Below are 26,168 nucleotides of genomic sequence, written 5' to 3' on the forward strand. Positions count from 1 at the left end.
CGATTGTAATCATCTCTAAGCTGCGTACAACAAACGTAGCAAATACAATAAGGATAAAATCATTTTAAAACTACCCATAAAATCATAAATGACTTCAAATGCCTGCTGAAATTACTGATTTGTTGGGGGGGACTTGTTATATTAATGAATGAATGAATGAATGAATGGGCAAGGGTGAATTTGGCATAGATAGATAGATAGATAGATAGATAGATAGATAGATAGATAGATAGATAGATAGATAGATAAAGGTAAAGGGACCCCTGACCATTAGGTCCAGTCGTGACCGACTCTGGGGTTGCGGCACTCATCTCGCTTTATTGGCTGAGGGAGCCGGCGTGCAGCTTCCGGGTCATGTGGCCAGCATGACTAAGCCACTTCTGGCAAACCAGAGCAGCGCACGGAAACGCCGTTTACCTTCCCGCTGGAGCGGTACCTATTTATCTACTTGCACTTTGACGTGCTTTCGAACTGCTAGGTGGGCAGGAGCAGGGACCGAGCAATGGGAGCTCACCCCATCACGGGGATTCAAACCACCGACCTTCTGATTGGCAAGTCCTGGGCTCTGTGGTTTAACCCACAGCGCCACCCGCGTCCCTTAAATCAGTTAAAAACTACTCATAAAATCATAAATGACTTCAAGTGCCTGTAGTTTAGGGTGGGGAAAAACTTGTTATATTAATGAATGAATGAATGAATGAATGGGCAAGGGTGAATTTGGCATAGATAGATAGATGGATGGATGGATGGATGGATGGATGGATGGATGGATGGATGGATAGATAGATAGCTGATAGATAGATGATAGATAGATAGATAGATAGATAGATAGATAGATAGATAGATAGATAGATGATAGATAGATAGATAGATAGATAGATGATAGATAGATATAGATAGATAGATGATAGCTAGAGCAGCCTGCCTGAAGCATTGAGGACTGGGTAAGACTGATAACTGAGTGCTTCATTTTGCCAGTCTGCCATTCAAATTGGAGCCGGGACTGAACTAGGCTGCCACTAGCTGTGTAGCCCTTTTGTGAGTTCTGTTTTTGTGTTTCATCTCCTGTTGTCGTGAGAAAGGCTATACTTTAATCCTTGCCTCTTAAGTACAATGAGACAAACAGTCCAGTGTATAGGATGATGTGGTGGTGAGAAGGTTGAACACAGGCAGCATAAGATAACATCACAGGATCATAAAAGCAGTAGTGTTGAGATTGAGTGGCCAAAAGCAAAAGTAGACAAGGACTTGTTCACTTTTAATAGGTGCCCAGAAGAGCAGGCATTACTAGCGGCATCTGCTGAAATTCTCTCTTCTGCCTCTGCTCTATTTTTTGCATCTGCTATATTGTCATCTCTGATACAGTCCCTGTGCAGACATGTCATACTAAGTATTTTCAGCAGCTCAACCAGCCCTGTAGCTGTGCTTTTTTTAAACAGCAGATGACCCCCCAGAATTAGGTGGAGAAACATTATCATTTGCTAATTGGTGCACATCACACTGCTGTTAAAGCTCCAACAGAAAAGGCCATTTTAAACTTGTAGGATTGTTCTGTCAGTCTGAAAAAACCTGTTATCTGTACACATTCTTATGTGACTTGAGACTTCAAAGACACTAAAAGATTCTTGGCACATAATTCATTTTGGTTTTTTTTACAAACAGGCTCCCATGCCCACTAACACGCAGATTTCAGAATGCCTAATTAACGTGATACAAAAATAACTTGTGGTCCATTTCTATTTTGGCAGCAGGAAAAGGACATTTAAGTATGTATTTTCCTCTGCAGAAGGCTGGCGTTTGAAAACCTCCCTTCTGGCACAGCTCTTTCTTGTTTTATTTTAGAGTGAGCTAATCCCGCAGACTTCTTATCATGAAAAGTCGGTTTAGATTTGTATGTAATTAAACCAGGTTATCTGTCATGCAACCTAATTAGTTCGTTCCATCTTAATTATGTGTCATTTCCTTTCCAAGCTCGGAAGCACCAGACAGGAGGGTGTGCAGGAATTTCTAACATACATACTTATAAGAATCGTTAACACGCTCTATTTAAGCAGGAAGAGTTATTCTGCCTTTTAAGTGGTTTGCAGAATAAACACATGTGCAAAAGTGCCAATCCATAGCTGGTCCCTGCTTTAAGCACCAATATTCCCTTGCATTGGCGTTAATTGAAGTTGGCAACAGAGTGGCTCTTCCTCTGCAGGTGTGGCTGGAGCCATGTCCACAAATGATTTTCTTGCAGTGAGATCATTCTTCTTACAGGGTGTTGGACTAGATGACCCTCAGTTTTCCTTCCAACTCTATAATTTTAAGATTCTGTGGTGGCAGGTAATTAACAGGTGGGTAGCCCCATCTACCCATCAAAATCATCTACAGGAGTGAAGATCTTGCCTTCTGCTTGATTCACTTCTTGACTATTGTTTCAATCTACCGTATTTTTTGCTCTACAAGACTCACTTTTTCCCTCCTAAATAGTATGGGGAAATGTGTGTGCGTCTTATGGAGCGAATGCAGGCTGCGCAGCTATCCCAAAAGCCAGAACAGCAAGAGGGATCGCTGCTTTCGCTGGGATTCAGAATATTTTTTTTCTTGGTTTCCTCCTCCAAAAACTAGGTGCGTCTTGTGGTCTGGTGTGTCTTATAGAGCGAAAAATACGGTATTTCAAGAGTACATGCTTAGCTTGGCCCACTATGAGGTCATAAGAAGAAACAAAGGATTTACCGCTTGCATTTCTATCCAGATGAACCACTTAAGCTTAAGCTTGTTCAGCCTCATCCACTCCAAAACCTTCTCCAGATAATTGATTGTTGCTGGGATAACTCTGATTGTGGATTATTGGACTGTTCAAAACATTTTATCATTCTTTATTTATGATCACTGTATCATTCTGATACACATTTGAGCTGAATTGCATATCCAGTTTTCTATTTTAGATCTCTCATTGTGAGTGATCCTAGAGCAGGCATAGGCAAACTCAGCCCTCCAGATGTTTTGGGACTGCAACTCCCATCATCCCTAGCTAACAGGACCAATGGTCAGGGATGATGGGAGTTGTAGTCCCAAAACATCTGGAGGGCCGAGTTTGCTTATGCCTGTCCCAGAGTCTAGCAAAGGGTATTTGCTAAGGATTTTGTCAGCCTAGGTAACCTTCACTTTCTCTTTCAGTTAAATGTAAAAATATCCCATTCTTACAACATTTTGAAGTAGTTACCGAGAAAGACTGGATCTGCTTTTATTGTGCTACGGTGATCTACCGTAGTGGACTGTTTGATACACTACTCATAGCAAACTCAAGTCTGGTGCTAAGAATGCCCTTAACAGGGCCACAGCCAATTCTGATGCATTAATGTTTATATGTGTATCATACCTTAGTTTGCAAACTCAGGTTTGTCCCCAGCTTACATTTGCAAGAGTATACAGTACCTCAGGTTAAGAACTTTGCTTCAGAATGCGAACAGAAATCGCGTGGCGGCAGCGGGAGGCCCCATTAGCTAAAGTGGTGTTTCAGGTTAAGAACAGTTTCAGGTTAAGAATGGACCTCCGGAACAAATTAAGTACTTAACCCGAGGTACCACTGTACTTATAAAAAATGATAAAGTATAATAGAAAATCTTGTAAAATGTTTATTAACTGTAACTGCTGGGCTGCTGCTAGCCTTTGGAATGTCTCTTCTTCCTTGCTAACTGTAATAATAATAATAATAATAATAATAATAATAATAATAATAATAATAATAATAATAATGTATTATACACAACAGCACAAGGTTGAATTATTGGAGTGAGTGTTAAATTAAATATTGGTAAATGTCACAACAAGCATTTTGGCTCACTAAGATATTCCCTAGAGCATCGAGTTCAGATTGCTGCATTAAGCTTGCGCTCACAGCTTTTAAGATTAGTGTTCTTTCCTGCATGAAACTACAGCGCTATTTAAGCCCACAGTTGTCACAACTATTGTTAACAAGCCTCGTTTCCTTGTTGCCTGCAGATACAGTAGCAGAAAGAAGCGCATTACGAGAACATGTGTATCCTAAACTACGGGAGTTCTGCAGGGAAAACTACGGACTTGAATTTCAGGTAGCATTTTCCTCATTAAATATTTAAGTTGTGGTGCACATGCAGGGAATCTTTTAGGTTGATGCTGTACGGTGGACCTTAAGGTATCATTCTATGCAGAATTTGTTTAAAAAAATAAAAGGGGGTGTGATCATTCCACACGCAGGTGTAGCTACACATGTGGGAAGGATCAGCTTGGGCTCATTGCAACCCTCTCTTCTCTCCTCCTTCTCCATGGCTGATTCTTGGCTACAGACACATCTTACAGCACTGGTTCCTACTTCCATAAGGAGAGTGTCACATGCCTCTATATACCTCCACCCATTCCTCCGCTCTTCTTTCTCTCCAGCCCAGTAATTTGAGGAGGCCTTGCAAAAGAGAAGGGGGCAAATGGATGAGCATGTACAAGATATGGCCAGGGGAAAAACAATGCTATCCAGGGTTGTAAAGACTGCAGAGAGAATAATTGGGTGCACTCTTCCCACCTTAGATCAAATCTATGCTGCCAGGTGCCATAAGAAAGCGGCAGAGATAGCGCAGGATAGTACACACCCCGGAAATGATCTCTTTCAGCTTCTGCCTTCTGGAAGAAGGTATAGGGTTATAAAGGCCAGGACTAGCCGCCTGAGAAACAGTTTCTACGCAAATGCAATTCTGGTTCTAAACGCAGCATAAGGGGTCTCAATAGTATAGTGTATTTTTTAGTATAGTGTATTTTATAGCATAGTATAGCATAGCATAGCATAGTATAGTATAGTATAGTATAGTATAGTATAGTATAGTATAGTATAGTGTATTTTAAAATGGGGTTTCAGAGTTTTTAGGGGTTTTTGAATGTTTTATGTAGTTTTTCAATTTCATTGTTCTGTATGGGACAATGACAATAAAGATATCGTATATCGTATATCAACATGCACTGGACTCCTGTTGCAAGTAATGGCCAGCACGCTATGGTGTGTGAGTGACTGAGAGCCAGACAGGTTAGTGTAATAATGAAGGCTCCCATATCCATCACTTGCTTTGACCCCATGGGGATGAATTTCTTCTTTAAAAAAAATAAAAATAGTTTTTATTAAGTTTCTTACAAATATAACACATACTACAACAAAAAACAAAATCACAAATATAAACAATAGAGAAAATAAGAAAATAAAAATACATATCAACAAACACCCAAACAATACAAATTACCGTAACTGGCTATTTAAACTTCTTACGTCATTAACATGGTCTTGACTTCCTCTGAGCCCTCCCATCTGAATTTCCTTGTATTTAAATGTAGCAGTTTTCTAATATCATTATTAAAACACAATATTCCAATTAAAATCAAATTTCTTAATTTTTCTTCAAGTTCTAAATCTCAATTATTTTACTAACTCTTGCTTTCATCCTTGGCCTATTTAGTACTTTCAAGTAATTTCTAATTTTTAATGTTACAATATTTATTCAAATAGTCTTTAAATCGTGGGGATGAATTTCAACTTGGACGTATCAGTCGGATTTGAGTTGATAATGATTGGACTGTGCCTATTATTATTCAACAAGCAAAGTGGCTTTGGCAAGGAAACACACTTAACTGCTCCTGTATACAAAGATGTTGTTGAGTTCCTGTGTCAAATCTAGGTGGGCTCCGTAGTTTTCCTGCCAGCTTCTCCTTCACTCAATGGAGATCACAAGCTCGTTTTCAACTGCCCTAGCACCCTTCAGACATTTCCCTTCAGACCAGAGCTCCCATCAGCCAAACAAGCTGGGAGGATTGCTGGGGCTGATGAGACTTGTAACCCCAAACATCTGGAAAGCACCAGGTTGGGGAAGTGATTCATGAGTTGGACACAACAGGGATATTGAATATTGACCAAATGCGTTTGACTTAGGTTTTCTACAATGGTTCACAGTTTAACATGATTGTTGTTGTTGTTTAGTCATGTCCGACTCTTCGTGACCCCATGGACCAGGGCATGCCAGGCACTCCTGTCTTCCACTGCCTCCTGCAGTTTGGTCAAACTCATGCTGGTAGCTTCGAGAACACTATCCAACCATCTCATCCTCTGTCATCCCCTTCTCCTTGTGCCCTCAATCAGGGTCTTTTCCAGGGAGTCTTCTCTTCTCATGAGGTGGCCAAAGTATTGGAGCCTCAGCTTCAGGATCTGTCCTTCCAGTGAGCACTCAGGGCTGATTTCCCTAAGAATGGATTGGTTTGATCTTCTTGCAGTCCATGGGACTCTCAAGAGTCTCCTCCAGCACCCTAATTCAAAAGCATCAATTCTTCGGCAGTCAGCCTTCTTTATGGTCCAGCTCTCACTTCCATACATCACTACTGGGAAAACCATAGCTTTAACTATACAGACCTGTGTTGGCAAGGTGATGTCTCTGCTTTTTAAGATGCTGTCTAGGTTTGTCATTGCTTTTCTCCCAAGAAGCAGGCGTCTTTTAATTTCATTACTGCTGTCACCATCTGCAGTGATCATAGAACCCAAGAAAGTAAAATCTCTTACTGCCTCCATTTCTTCCCCTTGTATTTGCCAGGAGGTGAGGGGACCAGTGGCCATGATCTTCGGTTTTTTGATGTTGAGCTTAACATGATTACAAGATATCAAAAGATAATCTCTAAACAATAAGCAACTAGGAAGAAAAATAAATGCATTTTTTAAAAATTGAAATAACTCCACCAATCATGGCTAACACTAATCCAAATGAAATGTGTAGAAATCATGGTTTATAGACAGTGGATTAGTTGGGCTAGTTTTTGGGATATTCCCATTGGCAGGGGAACCCACAATTTTCCGAGTTCTCATTTGTAATAAGACACATATATGATGTACTCAATGGAAGGGCAATATCTGTGGCCATTATCTGTGACCTCTGTACATGCTCAGTTCTCCCTGGGCCATTTTTGTTTTGCTCCATTAGGTGTGCTATGTTTTGTTTTGTTTTCAAAGTATTCACTGACATCGGAAGCAACATTCCTGTGTGCCTTTTATACTTCTGCCAAACCTGGGGTTTAGGGTAACAATGCTGATATCCTCATCTTGTTTCTTAGTGACTCTGTTTTGGCTACAATTCTGTCAACATTCACCATCAGGTTACATTACTAGAGGAAGTAATTCCAGTACCTAGAAAAAGTTATTTTGAAACGAATTTTTTACAAAATCAGTTACCTTCTAATCCTCAGGTAAAAAAAGGCTGATTTTGGTAATTTGTTACATATTGTAACTGTATAAATTGTAACCCAATAAAGTAACAAAAGGCATGATACAAATGCCTTGGAAATATATACAATATATCTTACCCTTTATGGACCTTTCGTGCCTACAATTTGCAGTAGTTCATTGGCTGTTTATTGTCTCTACAGACTTGGTATCTTATCTTGTCATCAGTCTGAAAACCCGGAACATTCAGCTGATCAGCCGTAAGGGGTAAATGATTTTGAATCAGATGCTTCTCAGCTCCTCTTGGTTTTCCCCACAACATTAACGTCGTAGGGCTGTGACACAGAAGCATCAGCTTTGCATAATTTTTAACGAACGAGGAAGACGCACACAAAACGGGACTAGGTTCTTATGTTGTACAACAGAATGTGTGCATACCTAATCAGGCATCCAAGTATTGCTGTTCAGTGGCCAAAAATACTGAATTGCAATGATGTGATTATTCTTGGCACATGGAAACCAGAACTGGGACAGTAGTATGCCAACTTATGCTGAAGGGCAGGCTTTTCGTTTACAAGTTCCTCTCTTTTTAAAGGTCAACGAATTGCCTTTCAGTTGCACGTTGTGTGAATACTGATGTTAAGTAGTTGTTGGTTTGGGGATGATTTTTGTTGCTGTTGTTGTTACTTTACACCCTCCCTTCTAACTTGATAATGTAAAGGATTAGTGCAGTTACGTGTGTCGGATGCTATATTTTGTGGCATTTATACATGCTCCTATTTTTTCAGCTTCTTTTGTTGTTTAGTCGTGTCCGACTCTTCGTGACCCCATGGACCAGAACACGCCAGGCACTCCTGTCTTCCACTGCCTCCTGCAGTTTGGTCAAACTCATGCTGGTAGCTTCGAGAACACTGTCCAACCATCTCGTCCTCTGTCGTCCCCTTCTCCTTGTGCCCTCCATCTTTCCCAACATCAGGGTCTTTTCCAGGGAGTCTTCTCTTCTCATGAGGTGGCCAAAGTACTGGAGCCTCAGCTTCAGGATCTGTACTTCCAGTGAGCACTCAGGGCTGATTTCCTTAAGAATGGAGAGGTTTGATTTTCTTGCAGTCCATGGGACTCTCAAGAGTCTCCTCCAGCACCATAATTCAAAAGCATCAATTCATCGGCGATCAGCCTTCTTGATGGTCCAGCTCTCATTTCCATACATCACTACTGGGAAAACCATAGTTTTAACTATACGGACCTTGGTTGGCAAGGTGATTTCTCTGATTTTTAAGATGCTGTCTAGGTTTGCCATCGCCTTTCTCCCAAGGAGCAGGCATCTTTTAATTTTGTGACTGCTGTCACCATCTGCAGTGATCATGGAGCCCAAGAAAGTAAAATCTCTCACTGCCTCCATTTCTTCCCCTTCTTTTCAGCTTCTTAGACATGGTTATATTATTGGATTCAGAAACATTAGCAGATTTGAATATTAAGAGGAAATCCCATCACCCATTACCGGAAGAAGTTCCCAATATATCGACAGTAAAAATCCAGAGGTTTGCTGCCTTCAAGGACAAAAGGGGGAAATCTGCACTTTTGACTTACACATTTGGTACCTGTTTTCATTGCCAGATGCCGGTGACAAGCGACAGGGCTTAGCTTTTATCACTGTGCCCTGTTTGGGAACTCCCAGAGGCATCTGGCTGGCTATTAATGGAAAACCAGAATACATGGCCCCTCAATCTGATCCAAGAAGAGAATTGTTGTGTTTTTAATCATGGTACCTTCAGTGACTTACATACCATAAGGTTTTATTTCCACAAGCCTTGACTAGATCCCTTATTTGGGGGATTAGCCTGCAAACTATGTTCAATAGAAAGGAAATCCTAAATAAATCCTAGCATTATTTCAATAGGCCCTACGCTACATTAAGATACTGGTAATAGAGTTCCTTATCAGGCATGCCATTTAGAAAAAAAAGGTTAGTCCCCAACCTCTCACAATTCTCTGCTTTCCTTCTTTAAATTACACATCCTTGAGATAATTAAAAGAGCTGTTTAATTCAAACCTTTCTGAATCCAGGAGTTAGCACATTGGCAAAAGCTCGTGATGCACAATAGATGTTGAAGAATACAATAGTAGGCCATATTCAATAAATAGCAGTAGTAGGGATGTAAATATAAACAAGAAAAATGTTCAAGTGCCTGTGCTGTTAAGAAGACCATGATCTTTAGCAAAACTGTTCTGCAGTCCTTATGTTATCCAGCCGGAACACAAACATACCCAATGCAGAAGCTATTCTGGTGATAGTATGCAAATCTTTGCAATTAATTCAAGGAGCAATCTGTGCACACTTAGTAGGATGCAAGGCCCACTGTATTCCATGGTATGTCTTCCAAATAAACTTGCATAGGATTACCCCTGTTAGTAACTAAAACTTACTTAACTACAGTTAAAGGTAAAGGTACCCCTGACCATTTGGTCCAGTCGTGGCCGTCTCTGGGGTTGCGGCGCTCATCTCGCTTTATTGGCCGAGGGAGCCGGCGTACAGCTTCCGGGTCATGTGGCCAGCATGACTAAGCCGCTTCTGGCGAACCAGAGCAGCGCATGGAAACGCCATTTACCTTCCCGCCAGAGCGGTACCTATTTATCTACTAGCACTTTGATGTGCTTTCGAACTGCTAGGCTGGCAGGAGCAGGGACTGAGCAATGGGAGCTCACCCCGTCGCGAACCGCCGACCTTCTGATCTGCAAGTCCTAGGCTCTGTGGTTTAACCCACAGCGCCACCCGTGTTGCTATATTTTAAATTCTGGAAAGACTGGAGAAGCAGTAACATGGGCTATCCCTGTTCTCTCATTCCTGCAAGAGTTGAAGACTCTCTCTATTTCAGTGACTGCTTCCCATGGTTGATAGCAACTGACAGAGCAATCCTGTACTTACATCATATGGAGACTAGAAATAGAGTCGTCACTGTTCCAGTGAAATGTCTGCATATCCAATATGTGCTCGGCCCGAGAAGGGAAAGGGGAGGAATCACAAGTGTACAAAATTCCAAAAGCGTGTAAAAATGACAGACGCACTCGCTGTTGTCCGTGGAGAAAACCAGCATAGCCCACCAACCAGGGATTGTGCCAGTAGCAGTGTCCCATGCCTTGCATAGGTAAAGGTAAAGGGACCCCTGACCATTAGGTCTAGTCGTGACCAACTCTGGGGTTGCGACGCTCATCTCGCTTTATTGGCCGAGGGAGCCGGCATATAGCTTCTGGGTCATGTGGCCAGCATGACTAAGCCGCTTCTGGCGAACCAGAGCAGCACACGGAAATGCCGCTTACCTTCCTGCCGGAGCGGTCCCTATTTATCTACTTGCACTTTGACGTGCTTTCGAACTGCTAGGTTGGCAGGAGCAGGGACCAAGCAACAGGAGCTCACCCCGTCGTGGGGATTCGAACCGCCGACTTTCTGATCGGCAAGTCCTAGGCTCTGTGGTTTAAACCACAGCACCACCCAAACCACAACACAAACGCATACCCCATTGCCAGCACCCCATTGCCCTGCAAGATGATGTCACAGTGCCCACTCCCGTCAGCTCTATTAGCAATAACCCTCTTGCTGCCAGTCCAAAGCATCCTTCCACGCTCCAAGTATCCATTGTTTGGGACAACACAGCACTCACAAAGGTCCCAGATCAGGCATTCTGGAGACCCACCTGGGCAAAGATTAAGGTTCCTTCCTTGGATCCCAATATATTGTTGGAATACAACCACCCAGCATTGATACCCAAAGTTGACAAGGCAAGGCTGCTATAGCTCCTCAGCCAGTATAAGATTATGCCCTGGGACTCTATCACAACCCCTCCTCTTAATACTCCTGAGTTACTCAATTCGGCCTCTCATTGTCTTGGTTTGTGTATATGAATTAAACAACTGCAGGGAAAGCTATGAGAGAACCTCCACTTTCTCTCCACACTGAGAAATACCTTTTGGCCGCACTGTGTGGTACCAGAGAAAGCTAAGGTGTATGGGGGGGGGGAAGGAAGCTTATTTCTGATAAGGTATCTGTTAGGGGCAGGGCTGAGGCCATGGGGCACAATTGGCTTATCCCTAAATAGTGGCCTGCAGGCTCTTCAGCAGATTATTCCAAATTTAAAAGGAGCTTCCCATGTAAATTCCACGTTGTCAAAGATGACTTTGCTCCCTTCATTGTGCCACCCCACAGAGTTTTCCTGGGTAGCATGGGGCGTTTTACAGTCTGGCCCAGGGTAGTTAGCAGAACCAATAGTAGTTTTGCTGTTTTGCAAAGCATTTTGAGGATAAAATTGCTTGCATCCACTGGGACCTTGACTGCACTATTACAGCAGATGAGTTTGGAGAGGCGTGTGTGCAGAGTACTGTCTAGTCCTGTTGTGCTGGATGAGTTTCATTTAGTAAGGCTTGAGGATGTGGACAAGGTGCGACCACTTGTTCTCTGGACCCTTGACACTCTTGGCTGATAAAAACTATCAGGGAGGGGACTGTTGGCAATTCCTTTCTGGGCTCAGTTCAGAAGTTCTGGTTATGACCTACCCGTATTTTTCGCCCCATAAGACACACCTGACCATTAGACGCAGCTAGTTTTTAGAAGGGGAATGCAAGAAAAAAAATATTTTTAAAGGGAGCGCTGAGCAAAACCTGTATGCATCCCAGGCTCTGCTCAGCACTCCCTTTCATGAGCCACGTGGAGTGTGTGTACAGCGCTTGCAGGCTTTTTCCCAGGAGGGAGAAGGGCAGCCCTTCTCCCTCCTCAGGGGGAAAAGCCCCCAAGAGCTGCACACAGGCTCCACACGGCTCGTGAAAGGGAGTGTGGCTCTTGGGGGCTTTTCTGAGAGGTGGGGGAAGGGCCTGAGGGGCTGCCCTCTGTCCCTTCCCCCACCTCCCGCAAAAGCCCGCAGGAGCCGCACACCCTTTAAAGAGCGTGCGGCTCCTGTGGGCTTTTCTACGAGGAGGGAGAAGGGACTGACGCGGCCAGTCAGTCCCTTCTCCCTCTTGGGGAAAAGCCCGCAAGAGCCGCGCGGAGCGTGTGTGCGGCTTTTGGGGGCTTTTACCGCCTGCCTGCCTCCCGCCTGCATTCGCTCCATAAGACGCACACACATTTCCCTTTACTTTTTAGGAGGGAACAAGTGCGTCTTATGGAGCGAAAAATACGGTATAAAGCTGTAAATGGCACAGAGCCACAATGCCTCAAGGACCATCTCTCTGCATATGATGACCCAAACCTTGCGATCATCATCTCAGGCCCTTCTCCATGAGAGGTCTGGAAGATGGCAATGTGAGAATGGGCCCTTTTCTAAAGTGACTCCCTGTTTGCTCCCCCCAGGGAAGTTTGCCTAGCATCTTCATTACAAATATTTAGGTGCCAGGCAAAAATATTCCTCATCTCCCAGGTCTCTTTGTCTAATTAAACAATTGGGTCCTTCGAAACTGCAGGTGTTGTTTTTGTTTATTACTATATTATGTAATTTTGCATTTTTATATTGTAAATACTGCCCTCAGATGAAGGGCAGTATAGAAATTGAATAAACGGTAATGGTGATCATGATTGTGAATTCATCTCATAATGTAGTTTTTCAAGGCTTTGAAGGATGCAGTCCTGTATAGTGGTACCTCGGGTTAAGTACTTAATTCGTTCCAGAGGTCCGTTCTTAACCTGAAACTGTTCTTAACCTGAAGCACCACTTTAGCTAATGGGGCCTCCTGCTGCTGCCGCGCCGCCAGAGCACGATTTCATTTCTTATCCTGAAGCAAAGTGCTTAACCTGAAGCACTATTTCTGGGTTAGCAGAGTCTGTAACCTGAAACGTCTGTAACCTGAGGTACCACTGTACTCTCTTACTTAAGGACTTAACTTCTGGACTTAACTTTTGAGTAAGCATGCATAGGACTGTACTGTTGTAGAGTTGTACAAATGACAGAGTGGAGTTTCATTCCAGGCATCTGGAGCATATAGCAGACCGAAAAGTTTCTAGAGTTGCAGCTTTTCTCCTGTTATGACTCATTTCTTAGCACATTGTTGGCACCAGACAAACGATGAGCTGATAATAGCAGCTGCAACACCCGCTCTCAGAGCACTCCGCATGCAGTCTCCTTCTCTCCTGTTCCCACACCTTCCCTTGTTCCTCCTGTTGCACAGTCCTAGCCCCCACACCCTGCAAATATCCCCCATACTTCATCATGGGGAAAGGTTTTGGGTTTTTTAGCTGATCTCCACACTGGGGCCCTAATGTGTAAATTGGATGTCAGAATTTGCAGGCACAGGGGAAATGGTGCAATTCAGCAGCAGCAAATACAGTGGTACCTCGGGTTACGTACTTAATTCATTCCGGAGGTCCGTTCTTAACCTGAAGCACCAGTTTAGCTAATGGGGCCTCCTGTTGTTGCCGCACCGCCGCGTGATTTCTGTTCTCATCCTGAAGCAAAGTTCTTAACCCAAGGTACTATTTTTGGATTAGCAGAGTCTGTAACCTGAAGCGTATGTAACCTGAGGTACCACTGTATAGGCAAAACATACTGCCCGAAATTATTTTGCCAGTCTTTGCTCCTTTAAACACGGCAGTGTCCCTCTTTTCCATCTGAGCTAAATTATGAAGTGAAGTGATGCCACACTGTCTCACTTAATCTCTTTAAATAAATATAACAGCTCCCCCCCCCCGCACAAACACACACGTACACTAACTTGCATCTTATTAACATTATTCAAATTAGATCTTTAGGCAAAATCGAAAGTCTAAACAGCAAGCCACCTGTCATTTTATATTCACTAGGACTATTGCTTCCAAAACAACAAAATATTAAATGGGGGGGGCGGGGAAGGGCATTATGGGGGTCTGAGTTGTAGTGGCTTGTCTTCTATGGAAGGTATAGTGGAGGTTTCAAACCTGGCTTCTTTTTATTTTCCTTTGCTTCGTTCATTTGTTTGTTCTTCCTTTTTAACTTCCGAGCCGTCTGCCGAAAGTGAGCAAGGCTGTTTCTTTCTTCTCAAACTGCTGGCCTTAAATGTAGAGACAGATGTGAGGCTGAGCTGTCCCCAGAGTGATGGGATCCACACTCAAACCTGCCCCCAAATTCTGGACTTTGACTTCAGACCTAACCAACACTAGCTCTGTGGTTCCACCCAAATCAGGCCCCAGAAAACACCAAACATTTAAAAAATATATATTTCAAGACCTGAATGGCATATGCAAAAGGTCATACCAAAGACCTTTTTCTCTCAAGGGCACTTGGGATACTGAGAAACTTTTTCTTTTCTTCTTCTTTTTTAATTAAAAAGATTCTAGCCCTCATTGTTATAAATGGTTGCTGGTGGCAATCAAGGCTCTGTACAGTGGTACCTCAGGTTAAGTACTTAATTCGTTCTGGAGGTCCGTACTTAACCTGAAACTGTTCTTAACCTGAAGCACCGCTTTAGCTAATGGGGCCTCCCACTGCTGCCGCGCCGCCAGAACACGATTTCTGTTCTCATCCTGAAGCAAAGTTCTTAACCCAAGGTACTATTTCTGGGTTAGCAGAGTATGTAACCTGAATCGTATGTAACCCGAGGTACCACTGTACAGGTAAATAGTTTCAGTCTCTAGGATTCTGGGAGGGGCCCCCCAAAGTGTTCTTGTTCTGTGCCGCTGGGGGCATAGCTGTCAACGTTTCCCCTTTTTTAAGTGAAATTCCCTTATTCCAAATAGGATTCCTCGCAAGAAAAGGGAAAAGTTGACAGCTATGGCTGGGAGTCCCCTACCACCCAAGATTAAAAGAGGGATCAAGCTCAAACAAGTAAACAAAGTCAACACCAAATCTCTGATTGCTTCACTGTTACATGTTGGAATGTTAAATTGTGAAGCGTATTAACAACCACATTGTTTGTTGGATTTCCAGGTCATTGACCTATACTGGGGAGTGGAACCAGAAGAATGGGACAGGCCAGAGTTGCAGAAAACTCGTATGAGGCTCCTAGAAGATTGCTTGAAAACATCTGCAGGTCCATGTTTTGTTGTGGGTATAAAAATAATGCTTTATCTAATTAACCTACAAGCCGTAGTGTGGTTATAGATGCTTTCCTAAGGACATACCTTTAACAAACAACGTAATAGTTCACTTTATTTTAACCTCACTCTGCAGGCACTACAGAGTGCCTATATATCAGCAACTCTTCCAATAACCTCATGATGTTACTGACACCCCTGTGAAAATTAGTTATGTAAATTATGGTGCACAGGAGCTGACCTCAGTCTTTGCTGCTTCATCGGAGGGAGTATATATTTTAACGCTTGCAGATTTGTTTTTAGAGCAACTGTTTCAGGTTTCGGATGTTTTGGATGGGGGTGAAACAGGGGGAGCCAGTCCTACAGATCTTGGCTGGACTTCAGCTTCCATCAGCCCCAGCCAAGATGGCCAGTGGTGAGGAATGATGGGAGTTGTCGTCTAGCAGCCTCTGGAAGACACCACACCAGCCGCCACCACAATAAAACTATTGCGGTAACCCACAAACAGACGCAGCAATATAGCAAATTTTCAGCAGCAGAAATCTATTCCTTGCTGTAACAGATTCGGTACTTGGCCTTGCTGGCTGGGGCTGACAGTAGTTGGATTCCAACTGCCACATGTTTCTCATCCCTGCTCTGTATCATCTGTAATCGCCACCAGCTGTATCTTCTTGTTCTCCTCCAGGGTTGCAATTGCATTGATGCCTGCTCTGAGCCCAGGAGCCCTCTGGGTAGAAGCATCTTTGCAGTGTTTTGCTCCACTCAAGCCAGAATCATCTTCTCTCGCTTTGTCTCAGGCCTGTATTTGTGGGCCAGTTTCAGAAGCCAAGTAGCTTGTGGGAGCTATTTAACTGCCAGGGGCACCTTCAGACTTTTGCAGAGGATGGCTCCCTGGTCAGACCTAACAAGATCGTTTCCCAAAGTGGGCCAGATCCCATTTGGGCTGGTTATCTTGCCTAATAATAATAATAATAATAATAATAATAATAATAATTTTCTTATATCCCTCCCTCCCCAGCCGAAGCTGGGCTCAGAGCAGCTGACAACAGTAAAACAATACATGATTCTAAAATCAGTTCATTATAAAATCAGTTCAAATCAAATGAATGGCAACCATTGGGCTAGAGTTCTGTGAGGATTACCAAAGGAGGGGGTCTGGCTGTGCCTTGGCGAAAGGCCTGGTGGAACAGCTCTGTTTTGCAGGCCCTGCAGAAAGATGTCAAGTCCCGCAGGGCCCTAGTCTCTTGTGGCAGAGCGTTCCACCAGATCGGAGCCACAGCCGAAAAAGCCCTGGCTGTGGTTGAGGCCAGCCTAACTTTCCTGTGGCCTGGGACCTCCAAGATGTTTTCGTTTGAAGACTGTAAGGTCCTCCGTGGGACATACCAGGAGAGGCGGTCCCGTAGGTACAAGGGTCCTAGGCTATATAGGGCTTTAAAGGTTAAAACCAGCACCTTAAACCTGATCCTGTACTCCACCGGGAGCCAGTGCAACTGGTATAGCACCGGGTGAATGTGATCCCGCGGTGAGGACCCCATAAGGAGTCTCGCCGCGGCATTCTGCACCCGCTGGAGTTTCTGGGTCAGTCTCAAGGGCAGCCCCATGTAGAGTGAGTTACAGTAATCAAGTCTGGAGGTGACCGTCGTGTGGATCACAGTGGCTAGGTCAGGGCGAGAGAGGTAAGGAGCCAACTGCTTAGTTTGGCGGAGGTGAAAAAATGCCGCCTTTGTTATAGCTGCAATCTGCGCCTCCATGGAAAGGGAGGTGTCGAAGATTACACCCAAACTCTTAACGGACGGTGCTGGCACTAATTGCGCCCCCGCAAGAGATGGGAGTTGATGCCAAAGATCTAGGGCCTTTTTTCAAAGAGTGTGTTGACGGCCCTCATAGTCTCCTGCTTCTTGACCACAGCAGGAGCTGGGGCCACCTTCTTTGCCTTGGCCTGTTTTCTCCCTATGGCAGCTTGATGAGGGAGGAAATCTGGCAGGTGAACATACTACAGGTGAACCTAATGGGAGTGTCAGGAAATAAGCAGGAGGTGTTAAAAAGTTACCATAGGGATTGTGTTTTAGGCAGTGAATTTTTACCAGAAACACTGTATGTATCAAGAAGGAGATCAGGGGGAAAGGGGGTTGGGAAAATAGGTGCTGTGAGAAATGAGGCGAGGAGAGAGAGAAAGAAATGATCAGATAAGCAAAGAGAGAAGGGGGAAGAGAAAGAGAGGGGGGGCAGGCAAGAAGTTGGTGGAGGGAGAGAGAGAAATATACAAATAAGCAATAAATCAAAATGGATAAACTAAATATTCTAGTAATTGTCACCCATGGTTTGCTCACATGCATGCAATAGCTGAAAATTTGCTGTTTCATATGCTGTAGGCCTGTGGCTTTTAGAGATATATGCTTTTAATATTAGAGGGACAAATAGACACCTGTTTTTTGTGGGGGGCTCAGGAACCATCTTTGCTTTTTATTGTTTGAAGATGACCATCAATAGGAGTATATTAAAACTGCCAAATATAGCATAGGCTTCTTAGCCAGTGAGTTATCTTAAACAAGACAACTTCACTAAGATTTTTGTGTGGCCATAAAGAGTTTCACCACAATTTCAGATCTGAAGGGGAAATGTAGAAATTGCCTTTGTCACTTGTTGGCAGTTTTTGTGTTATGCAGACTTATGTTTGCTTTTAATTGCTGGTTATGCTAATGCATTCAAAGAAGTTGAGCTGTAGCTCATTTCTAACAATTTTCCAATCACAACTTAGAATTTTAATGCTCAGAGCGCAGAGATTAGCAGAGTGCTGAATCACAGTGGTTGTTAAAAGAACAATTCCATTCATAGATTATCCCATCTCAAGAAGTATTTGTAACAGGCTCAGTTTTGTGGAGCTACTTTCATATTTTTTCCTTGTTGGATCTGTTAATGGACATTCTGGATTACAAAGTTATAAGCAACAGATTCGTTTCATTAAAAAAAAAGTGGAGAAATTGGAGGAAGAATTGTAGGACGGGACACTGATAACCACTTAATATAGCTTTGTGTGAGTTTTCTTTTCTTTAAGGCTCTGTGCCGAAGAATAGCAGGGAATAATAGGAAAGTAATAGAAGATATTTCTCTATTCGTGTTTGTTGTGTCTTCTCTATTCATAGCAGCAAATTCAGCAAAGCAATTGGGTGGCAGGGGGTGGGTAAACAGCAACTTTCCTGCAGATATGTGTGCAACTAACCCAGAGATTCCCTGACCTCATGCCATCCCAATCAGTGCAACACCAATTCAGTGGAATGACTTTTTCTTTCACAACACATTCAACAATCGTGAGCTGCTGGTATAGCTCACCTCCATCTTTGAAACGTATTGTGATTGGCATGGCCGATGGTTGATTGTTAGATGCCCATACCATCTTCTGCAGTTAAGCAGCCACCTTGGCGCTTTGGACCGGCAACGTTGGCGAGAAAATTGCGGTGCCGTTTCTGTTTGATCCATTTGCTTCTTTACTGCCTATAATTTTAACTTTGCTGGTAGGCATCTCTTTCCTCAGTGAGGCTGCCGTAAAGGTAAAGGACCCCTGACCATTAGGTCCAGTCGTGGCCGACTCTGGCATTGCGGCACTCATCTCGCTTTACTGGCTGAGGGAGCCGGCGTACAGCTTCCGGGTCATGTGGCCAGCATGACTAAGCCGCTTCTGGCGAACCAGAGCAGCACACGGAAACACCGTTTACCTTCCCGCCGGGGTGATACCTATTTATCTACTTGCATTTCGTGCTTTTGTACTCCTAGGTTGGCAGGAGCAGGGACTGAGCAACGGGAGCTCACCCCGTCATGGGGATTCGAACCACCGACCTTCTGATCGGCAAGCCCTAGGGTCTGTGGTTTAGACCACAGCGCCACCCGTGTCCCAAAGGCTACCATAGCTCTGCTCAAATGGAGTAGTCATTTCCTACAAGCTTTCGGTCACACTGCTGTGGAGAGGCCAATCTCTTTATGAGCCAGGTTTTTGTACAGCGGCACGTGCTCTTCCAGCATTGCAATTTCAGTTTGTGCAGAAGTTGTCGTTCTCCCCCACACAGAGACACCAGTATGTCACAGGGACACACTGATGCTTCCGTTCTTCTTTGTAGCAGAAAGGTCGATGCCTAGCCATCCCTCACTTTGATCAAATGTCATTTCAAAAGATGAAGGCAAAATGTTATTATTTTCAGGCCACATGTGCCTGAATTTTCAGAGAAACAAAACATGATTAAACAGAGAAACACAGAGCACTATTTTCTCATCTTTTGGTCTGACAGCCAAGAGGCAGAAAAGTATTGCTTAAGGGTCATGATGTCCTGTTGTTCAAAGCCTCTCTTTATAGCATTGGCTTGGATACTAACAGTGAGCCCTAAATAAAAGGGAACAGAACTGAGAGCTGTTGATCCTTCAACCCCTCGATTGCCAGGATTGCTGGTGCTGGTCTGGGCAGGAGGCAGAGTCAGTGCAGCTGTTTTCCGAATCGTGTCCATTGTTTGCTCCGGACTATGACAAAGCAGAAATATACACTGGTGTGTTTTGTTTTTTAGGGAGGGGAAGTCAAAAGTCAAAAATTGAATTTCTGTAAAACCATTACTATTATTTATAAACTGCTAAATGATGCTCTGAATTCTAAACAATTGAAATGAAAATAAATCCCTGCTAGCTGGTTGCAGTGGAACAGACAAGAAACAAAAGGAATAGAAAAGGGAAGATCTGCATTGTGTTCTCAACAGACTCTAGATACATGTAAAATTTGGTCACTGTGCGTAATGTTCTCCAAGTTCAGTTTGTTAAAATCCAAAACTTTTCTTCTTCTTCTAAACAAATCTTTGGCAGTATTTGAAACATCTGCTTTTGCTACAGGTGGTTTCAAAGTAGCTAAGAAAATAGATTTTATTTCCTCAAGTTTTTCAATGGCTAGAGAATGTACTTATCTTTTTAACACGTTGATTCTATGTGTTATTTGCATTTTCCATCCTGCTTTTGTAAATCACTCTGGAAGCTGCACAAAGGTGGCATATAAAGCTTATATTATAAACCTTCTATAATAAAAACCACTTCAGTAGTTCAGTGGGAACATTTTTACATAATCTTTACGTTTTTAAAGTTAGTGTGGCAGTGGATGGAATGTTCAAATCCCTACCCCACCATGAAACTTAGTAGCTGAATTTGGACTGGTGGCGTTCTCTCACAATAACCCACCTCATAAGTTGTGTTGGAATTTCTTGAAGGAATGGTGAGATAAAAATATAATAAATTGGTTTAAAAAGAAAGAAACTCATTTCCTTTTCACCTCAATAACTCAGTTGCTGAGATAAATAAGAATTTGTAATTATTTGCATAACAGCATTTAGACATTCCTACTGTCTTTGAATATGATTTTTTTAAATTTCTAAACATCAACTAGTTCTAATAGAATGCCATCTAGTGGCTCAATATGATATGCTATTTCCATGTGTGACTGTTGAACAATTTTTAATTTGTTTGAGGGCTAATCTCATTATGTTAAATATTGGAAATGTATACTCGATTCTGACCCAACTAAGCCTCCCGATGTATATTTTGCTCTATACACTTCCAGAGTTAACACTGAATGCATTACTTCTGGTAAATGAGCCACCATAGCTGCTAGGGGGCCGTGAAAATTTGTGTCCCAGGCTCTTTAGACTCTACCTATGTACTATCTGAAACCAAAGGGTTGTCAGATTTGAAATATCTGGCTCTCCTTACCCCGCTATTCTTACCACTCAATCCTGAATGTTTACGCAGAAGTAAGTGCCACTTGGTGGCAGTTACTCAATAGCAAGAAATTCTACGTGGGATTGTTTCCATTATTTTTATAAATTACTTTTCCGTGCGTGGCTGGAAGATTTGAACCTTATCCTGCTCTGGTCTCACTTCGCTGTCAGGAACATTTGTGGCAGGTTTTATTTTGGGAGCTAAGTTGTTTGTAGTCCCACTTTCCCCTTTGATTACGCTCGTTAATAATCAACTGTACAGGAATCAAGTCAAGAGGGGCTACTATTATCTGCGTATAAATTAGGAAGATAATCTGCCTCAAAGTCTGTAGAGTATGTGTGGTGCTTTTCATCAACATCATGACTCACCCGGGATATTAAAGCACCTCCGGATGAAAAGCCTTCTTGGGGCTCATCCAGATTACCTATTTATTGAGCATTCCTTTGGAATTGTTTGTGAGAAAGTTACATTGCAAAGAGCATTCATCCTGATTTACGGTACTTGTGGAGTATCTGTGTGTTTCCCTGTCACTTTCCTAACCACAAAAAGTTGATTATTATTTTTTAAGTGTATTTGTTGTTCTGTGGCAACAGAGCACCTTAATCCATCTTGATTCACAAATATCCTGGTTATACCCTTGAATCCCTTCCCCAAAATACTGACAATCTGGAAGCGCCTTCAGATTCCACTTCTATTGTCATTTCAAGCTCCCCAGTAATTTAGCTTTAATTGCTTTGAACAATGGTCTTCAGCTTAAAATCGTAGCACTTTAAATTATTTCAGTTTGACTTTTCCAGAAGACAAAAGAGGCACTTTTCAGAAATCCTTAGGAATTCAACTTTTATGTATTCACTGTGTTGTTTAATAGTGCCTTTTAAAATGTAAGTAGGTAGGTAAGTAGATTTAGTTTAGTTCTGTTTAAGTCAGAAGTACCTGTTTCCCATTACTTGCCATTTTCCCAACTAGCCAAAAGTCTGTGATTTTAAGCGGCAGACAGAAATTCAAATGGCGCCAGGTTGCAGGGGGTAGATAAAAATACACTGGCCTGGTTTAAAGCAAGCTATGGGGTTTATATGAACAAGCAATGTGCTAACTCAAGGTGCTTAAAAGTTCCCAGATCCTCTGCTACCAAAACAAACCAGTGGCTGGCTTCCATGCCATTTGAACTCAGGCGCATGGCTTGCTTCCTCCAAACATACCTGTCCATTGCTCGTCTGGTTGCTCGAGAGTAACCAGGCAGGACTCCGACCTGTCTTTTACTTGCTTTATTTCGGTGCAAACTATTGACAGTGAAGAGCGTCAAATGTTCATGTCTGGCTCAATCGCTAGCAGAATCCGGGAGTGTTCTGTTCTTGAACCTCCCCCAACATAAAAGTTTCATCACCCCCAGCCTTTGCCGCCCCTTCTTGAGCCTCAAACTACTGCGCATGACGGGCAATGGCAGGGGTGTGCTTCCCGCCTCTGGCTTGCTCAGTCGCGGTGTTAAGGCTCTTTCTAGCGTCCTCTGGTTCCTGCCCCTCTTCTCCACTGGAGGTGGGGCTTTCCTCCTCGCTGGAAGAGGAACTGGTTCGCAAGATTTCCAGAGGCTCCCTGTAACACAACTCCCCCTCTGTGCCGATGGCAGTTCCCTGACAATACCACAAATGGTAAGCAAGGTTTGTTCGTGGTTTGGAGAAAACAAAGCATGATCCCAGGTTTGGACAGCATGACAATCATCTTCTATCTTGTTTCACCTGTCATGTAGCAGAACAGGAAGAGGAGCACTGTGGGAGCTTTAGAGAAGTGTGGGAACTTCAGAGCAGCATGTATCACCACACAGCTTGTTCGTATTAAACCATGGTTTGTATTAAATTATGATCTAGTGTGATGTGACCTAGTATTGAAGGTGCTCGAGAGAATCGTCAGTTACCTACCTTCGTTATGTAGAAAAATAATCTTGTAAAGCTTCCCTTCTTGGTCTCTTCTTACCACACACAAGCAGCCTAATTGCTATTTGCAACACTGCATTAAACGATAGCAACAGTCTGTTATTAAATTTTATTGATACATCTTTACTGCAGGGAGGGAGGACAACCAAGGAGAAGCAAAGAAGCAGCACACTCACGTTGAGCCATGGTTTGTTCATGTCGAGCCATGGTTTGGTTTAGCGTAATGTGCAAACCAGGCCTGTATCTGTCAGTTTGCATGAACACGATGCAGAGTCCCCCAAAAATAGACCAGAGGCAATTGTACTTCATCCAGCAGAGCTTTACTTGCTCCTGAAGGCAAATGAGCATAATGCTCACAAATCCAATACGTTCAGGATTGGCACAATCCATAAAAATCCAGTGGCAGCACTTGCAATGAAACTTACAATACAGCGGTACCTCAGGTTAAGTACTTAATTCGTTCCGGAGGTCCGTACTTAACCTGAAACTGTTCCTAACCTGAAGCACCACTTTAGCTAATGGGGCCTCCTGCTGCTGCCGCGCCGCTGGAGCCCAATTTCTGTTCTCATTCTGAAGCAAAGTTCTTAACCTGAAGCACTATTTCTGGGTTAGCGGAGTATGTAACCTGAAGCATATGTAACCTGAAGCGTATGTAACCCGAGGTACCACTGTACAGTGGACGCTCGGGTTGCGAATGTGATCCATGCGAGATGCACGTTCGCAACCCGCAGCGGTGCGTCTGCGCACGCACGGGTTGCGATTCGGTGCTTTGCGCATGTGCAAAGTGAAATTTAGCACTTCTGCGCATGTGTGACCCCCGAAACCTGGAAGTAACCCGTTCTGGTACTTTCGGGTTTCGGCGGGTCCATAACTTGGAAAAACACAACCTGAAGCATCTGTAACCCGAGGTATAACTGTACTTATAATAAGACTAAACCATAACACTATAGCATACGGAACAGAACACCACAACAGAAACAAAGAGTTTTTTCCTCCCCAATAGGCAAGCGTATCTTCATAGCAAGCAAGACATGCACAAACTAGGTAACTCAGACATCACTTAATATGTCTTTAGCTTTGTTACTAAACTTTACTTTGTCTTGCACATACACAGGGCCTTTTGGGAGAAAAATATGGGAGCATCCGAATACCAGGAGAAGTGGAAGCATCTGAATTTGAAATGATTCTGGATGCTGCTATCGAGGCAAAGCTGGAAACAAAGATTTTGGAAGAGTGGTATTGCAGAGATGAGAACTCGGTGCCACCGATGTATTACCTCAAACCAAAATTTGAAATGCCGAAGAACAATCCCAACATGGTAAATCGCCTTCCTGAAATGTATAGGTTTCCGTTTGTTTCATAGTCATTGGATGTCATAGTTGACTATAGTTAACAATTTACCACGTTTAATGGAGATGACCTCTGCTTCACTTCTTCCCCAGAAGGAACAAACTGCATGGCTTAGTATTGCTTCTAAACTGGGGGTCATCATCTATTTTGCTACCCAACAAATCACAATGTGTAAAGCAAGGTTTGGGCTATGACTTAGCAATCATAGTTTTTTTCATTGAATCATAGAATTGTGGACTTGGAAGGGACCAGGAGGTTTGCTGCCTTATGCGAACTCTGCAGTTCTGTCCAAGAATCTGTCGGAATTGTAGGACTGCAAGTAAGCTAGAGGTCTCTAACAGAACTCACAGCATCCTACAGTTCTCAGGTTTTCATTGAGAAAGTCGTGGCAGTTACCGTATTTTGCGCTCTATAGGACGCACTTTTCCCTCTCCAAAAATGAAGGGGAAATGTGTGCGCGTCCTATGGAGCGAATGCAGGCTCCTTGGCTTCAGCGATAGCAACTCGAAGCCTCCGAAGCGCAGAGGGAGAGCTCCCCCCGCGCTCCGGAGGCTTCGCGTTGCTTTCGCTGAAGCCGCCTGAAGCCCCCGGATCGCAGAACTGCTGCTGTGCTCTGGGGGCTTCAGGCAGCTATCTGCAAGCCTTTGGAGCGAATTCCCCCACCTCGTAGAAAAGCCCGCAGGAGCCGTGCAGCCTTTAACGAGCGCACCGCTCTTGGGGGCTTTTCCCCAAGGAGGGAGAAGGGACTGACTGGCCGAGTCAGTCCCTTCTCCCTCCTGTGGGCTTTTGCGGGAGGTGGGGGAATTCCCCCACCTCCCGCAAAAGCAGGGAGAAGGTCTGGGAGAAACACACAGAGCTGGGGGGGGGGATCATATTTTTTTCCCCTGATTTCCCCCTCTGAAAACTAGGTGTGCCCTATGGCCAGGTGTGCCCTATGGCGCGAAAAATACGGTAACTTGGTAAACTTACTGTGTAGACTTATGCTTACACAGACATCTCAAAGGCCCTTCTGTTATCACGATCTAGCTTCTATTACTGTTACATCTCCATCTTATTCCTCCATCTGTTTCTGCATCAGTTCGCTGGCCCGGAGCTGTGAGTGCAGTTCCAGATCCCAAGTCAGACCACCCTTGAATAAAAAGTTCAAACACTGCGCTGGTTTGAAGAGATAGGGAGACATTCATATCTAGCGGCTGTTGAGCAAAATAATTTGTTGATTGCAATCCAGCTCTCAGCTGGCAAGAGTCCACAGCACACACAGAAACATGCACACCATCCCAGTTGGCATTCTTCCTGGCACTCAGAACAGCCAACGTTTCATGAGAATGAATTACCCTCTTCTTCAGCTACAGAGTCAAGATACATTTGTAAAGCAGAACGGGATGCCTCCCTAAAGTTGTCCACAGCTCCTAGCAGAGTTGAAATCTGTAAACTAATAGGTTCAAAGGGCGATACAGTGGTGCCCCGCGAGACGAATGCCTCGCAAGACGGAAGACCCGCTAGACGAAAGGGTTTTCCGTTTTTCAATGCGCTTCGCAGGACGAATTTCCCTATGGGCTTGCTTCGCAAGACGAAAATGTCTTGCGAGTCTTGAGATTTTTTTTCGCTTCCCCCCCTTTTTCTAAGCCGCTAAGCCTTTAATAGCCTTTTAGCAGCTAAGCCGCTAAGCCTTTAATAGCCGCTAAACTGCTAATAGCGCTAATCCGCTTCGCAAGACGAAAAAACCGCTAAGACGAAGAGACTCGCGGAACGGATTAATTTCGTCTTGCGAGGCACCACTGTAATGCTGTGCCAAACTAAATCCCCTTGAACTTCAAACTGATTTCAAACTTGTTCAGCTGTTAGACAAACACAAAAGCAGCTTTCTTTTATATATTTTTCGTTTTATGCATGAATGACTGTATTGAAACAAGAGTTAACCTGGTTAAGTTTGATTAATATGGAGGTGTCAGGCTTT

The 26,168-nt window shown here is 43.6% G+C and overlaps 1 protein-coding gene across 2 annotated transcripts in view; it reads left to right on the forward strand.

The window, feature by feature from the left end:
* NWD2 (NACHT and WD repeat domain containing 2) overlaps positions 1-26,168 on the forward strand; it is a 61,101-nt gene that overhangs the window by 22,428 nt on the left and 12,505 nt on the right. Inside the window, exons 2-4 of one of the 2 annotated variants that reach the window (XM_081207572.1) lie at positions 3,988-4,076; positions 15,085-15,201; positions 23,976-24,179. In XM_081207572.1, coding sequence (XP_081063698.1) covers positions 3,988-4,076; positions 15,085-15,201; positions 23,976-24,179 — 410 coding nt within the window. Of the gene's footprint in view, positions 1-3,987; positions 4,077-15,081; positions 15,202-23,975; positions 24,180-26,168 lie in introns of those variants that run through there. The other variant, XM_081207573.1, reaches the window with a different exon arrangement.

This window comes from Podarcis bocagei (assembly GCF_964188305.1).
Source record: "Podarcis bocagei genome assembly, chromosome: 9".
Lineage (NCBI taxonomy): Eukaryota > Metazoa > Chordata > Lepidosauria > Squamata > Lacertidae > Podarcis > Podarcis bocagei.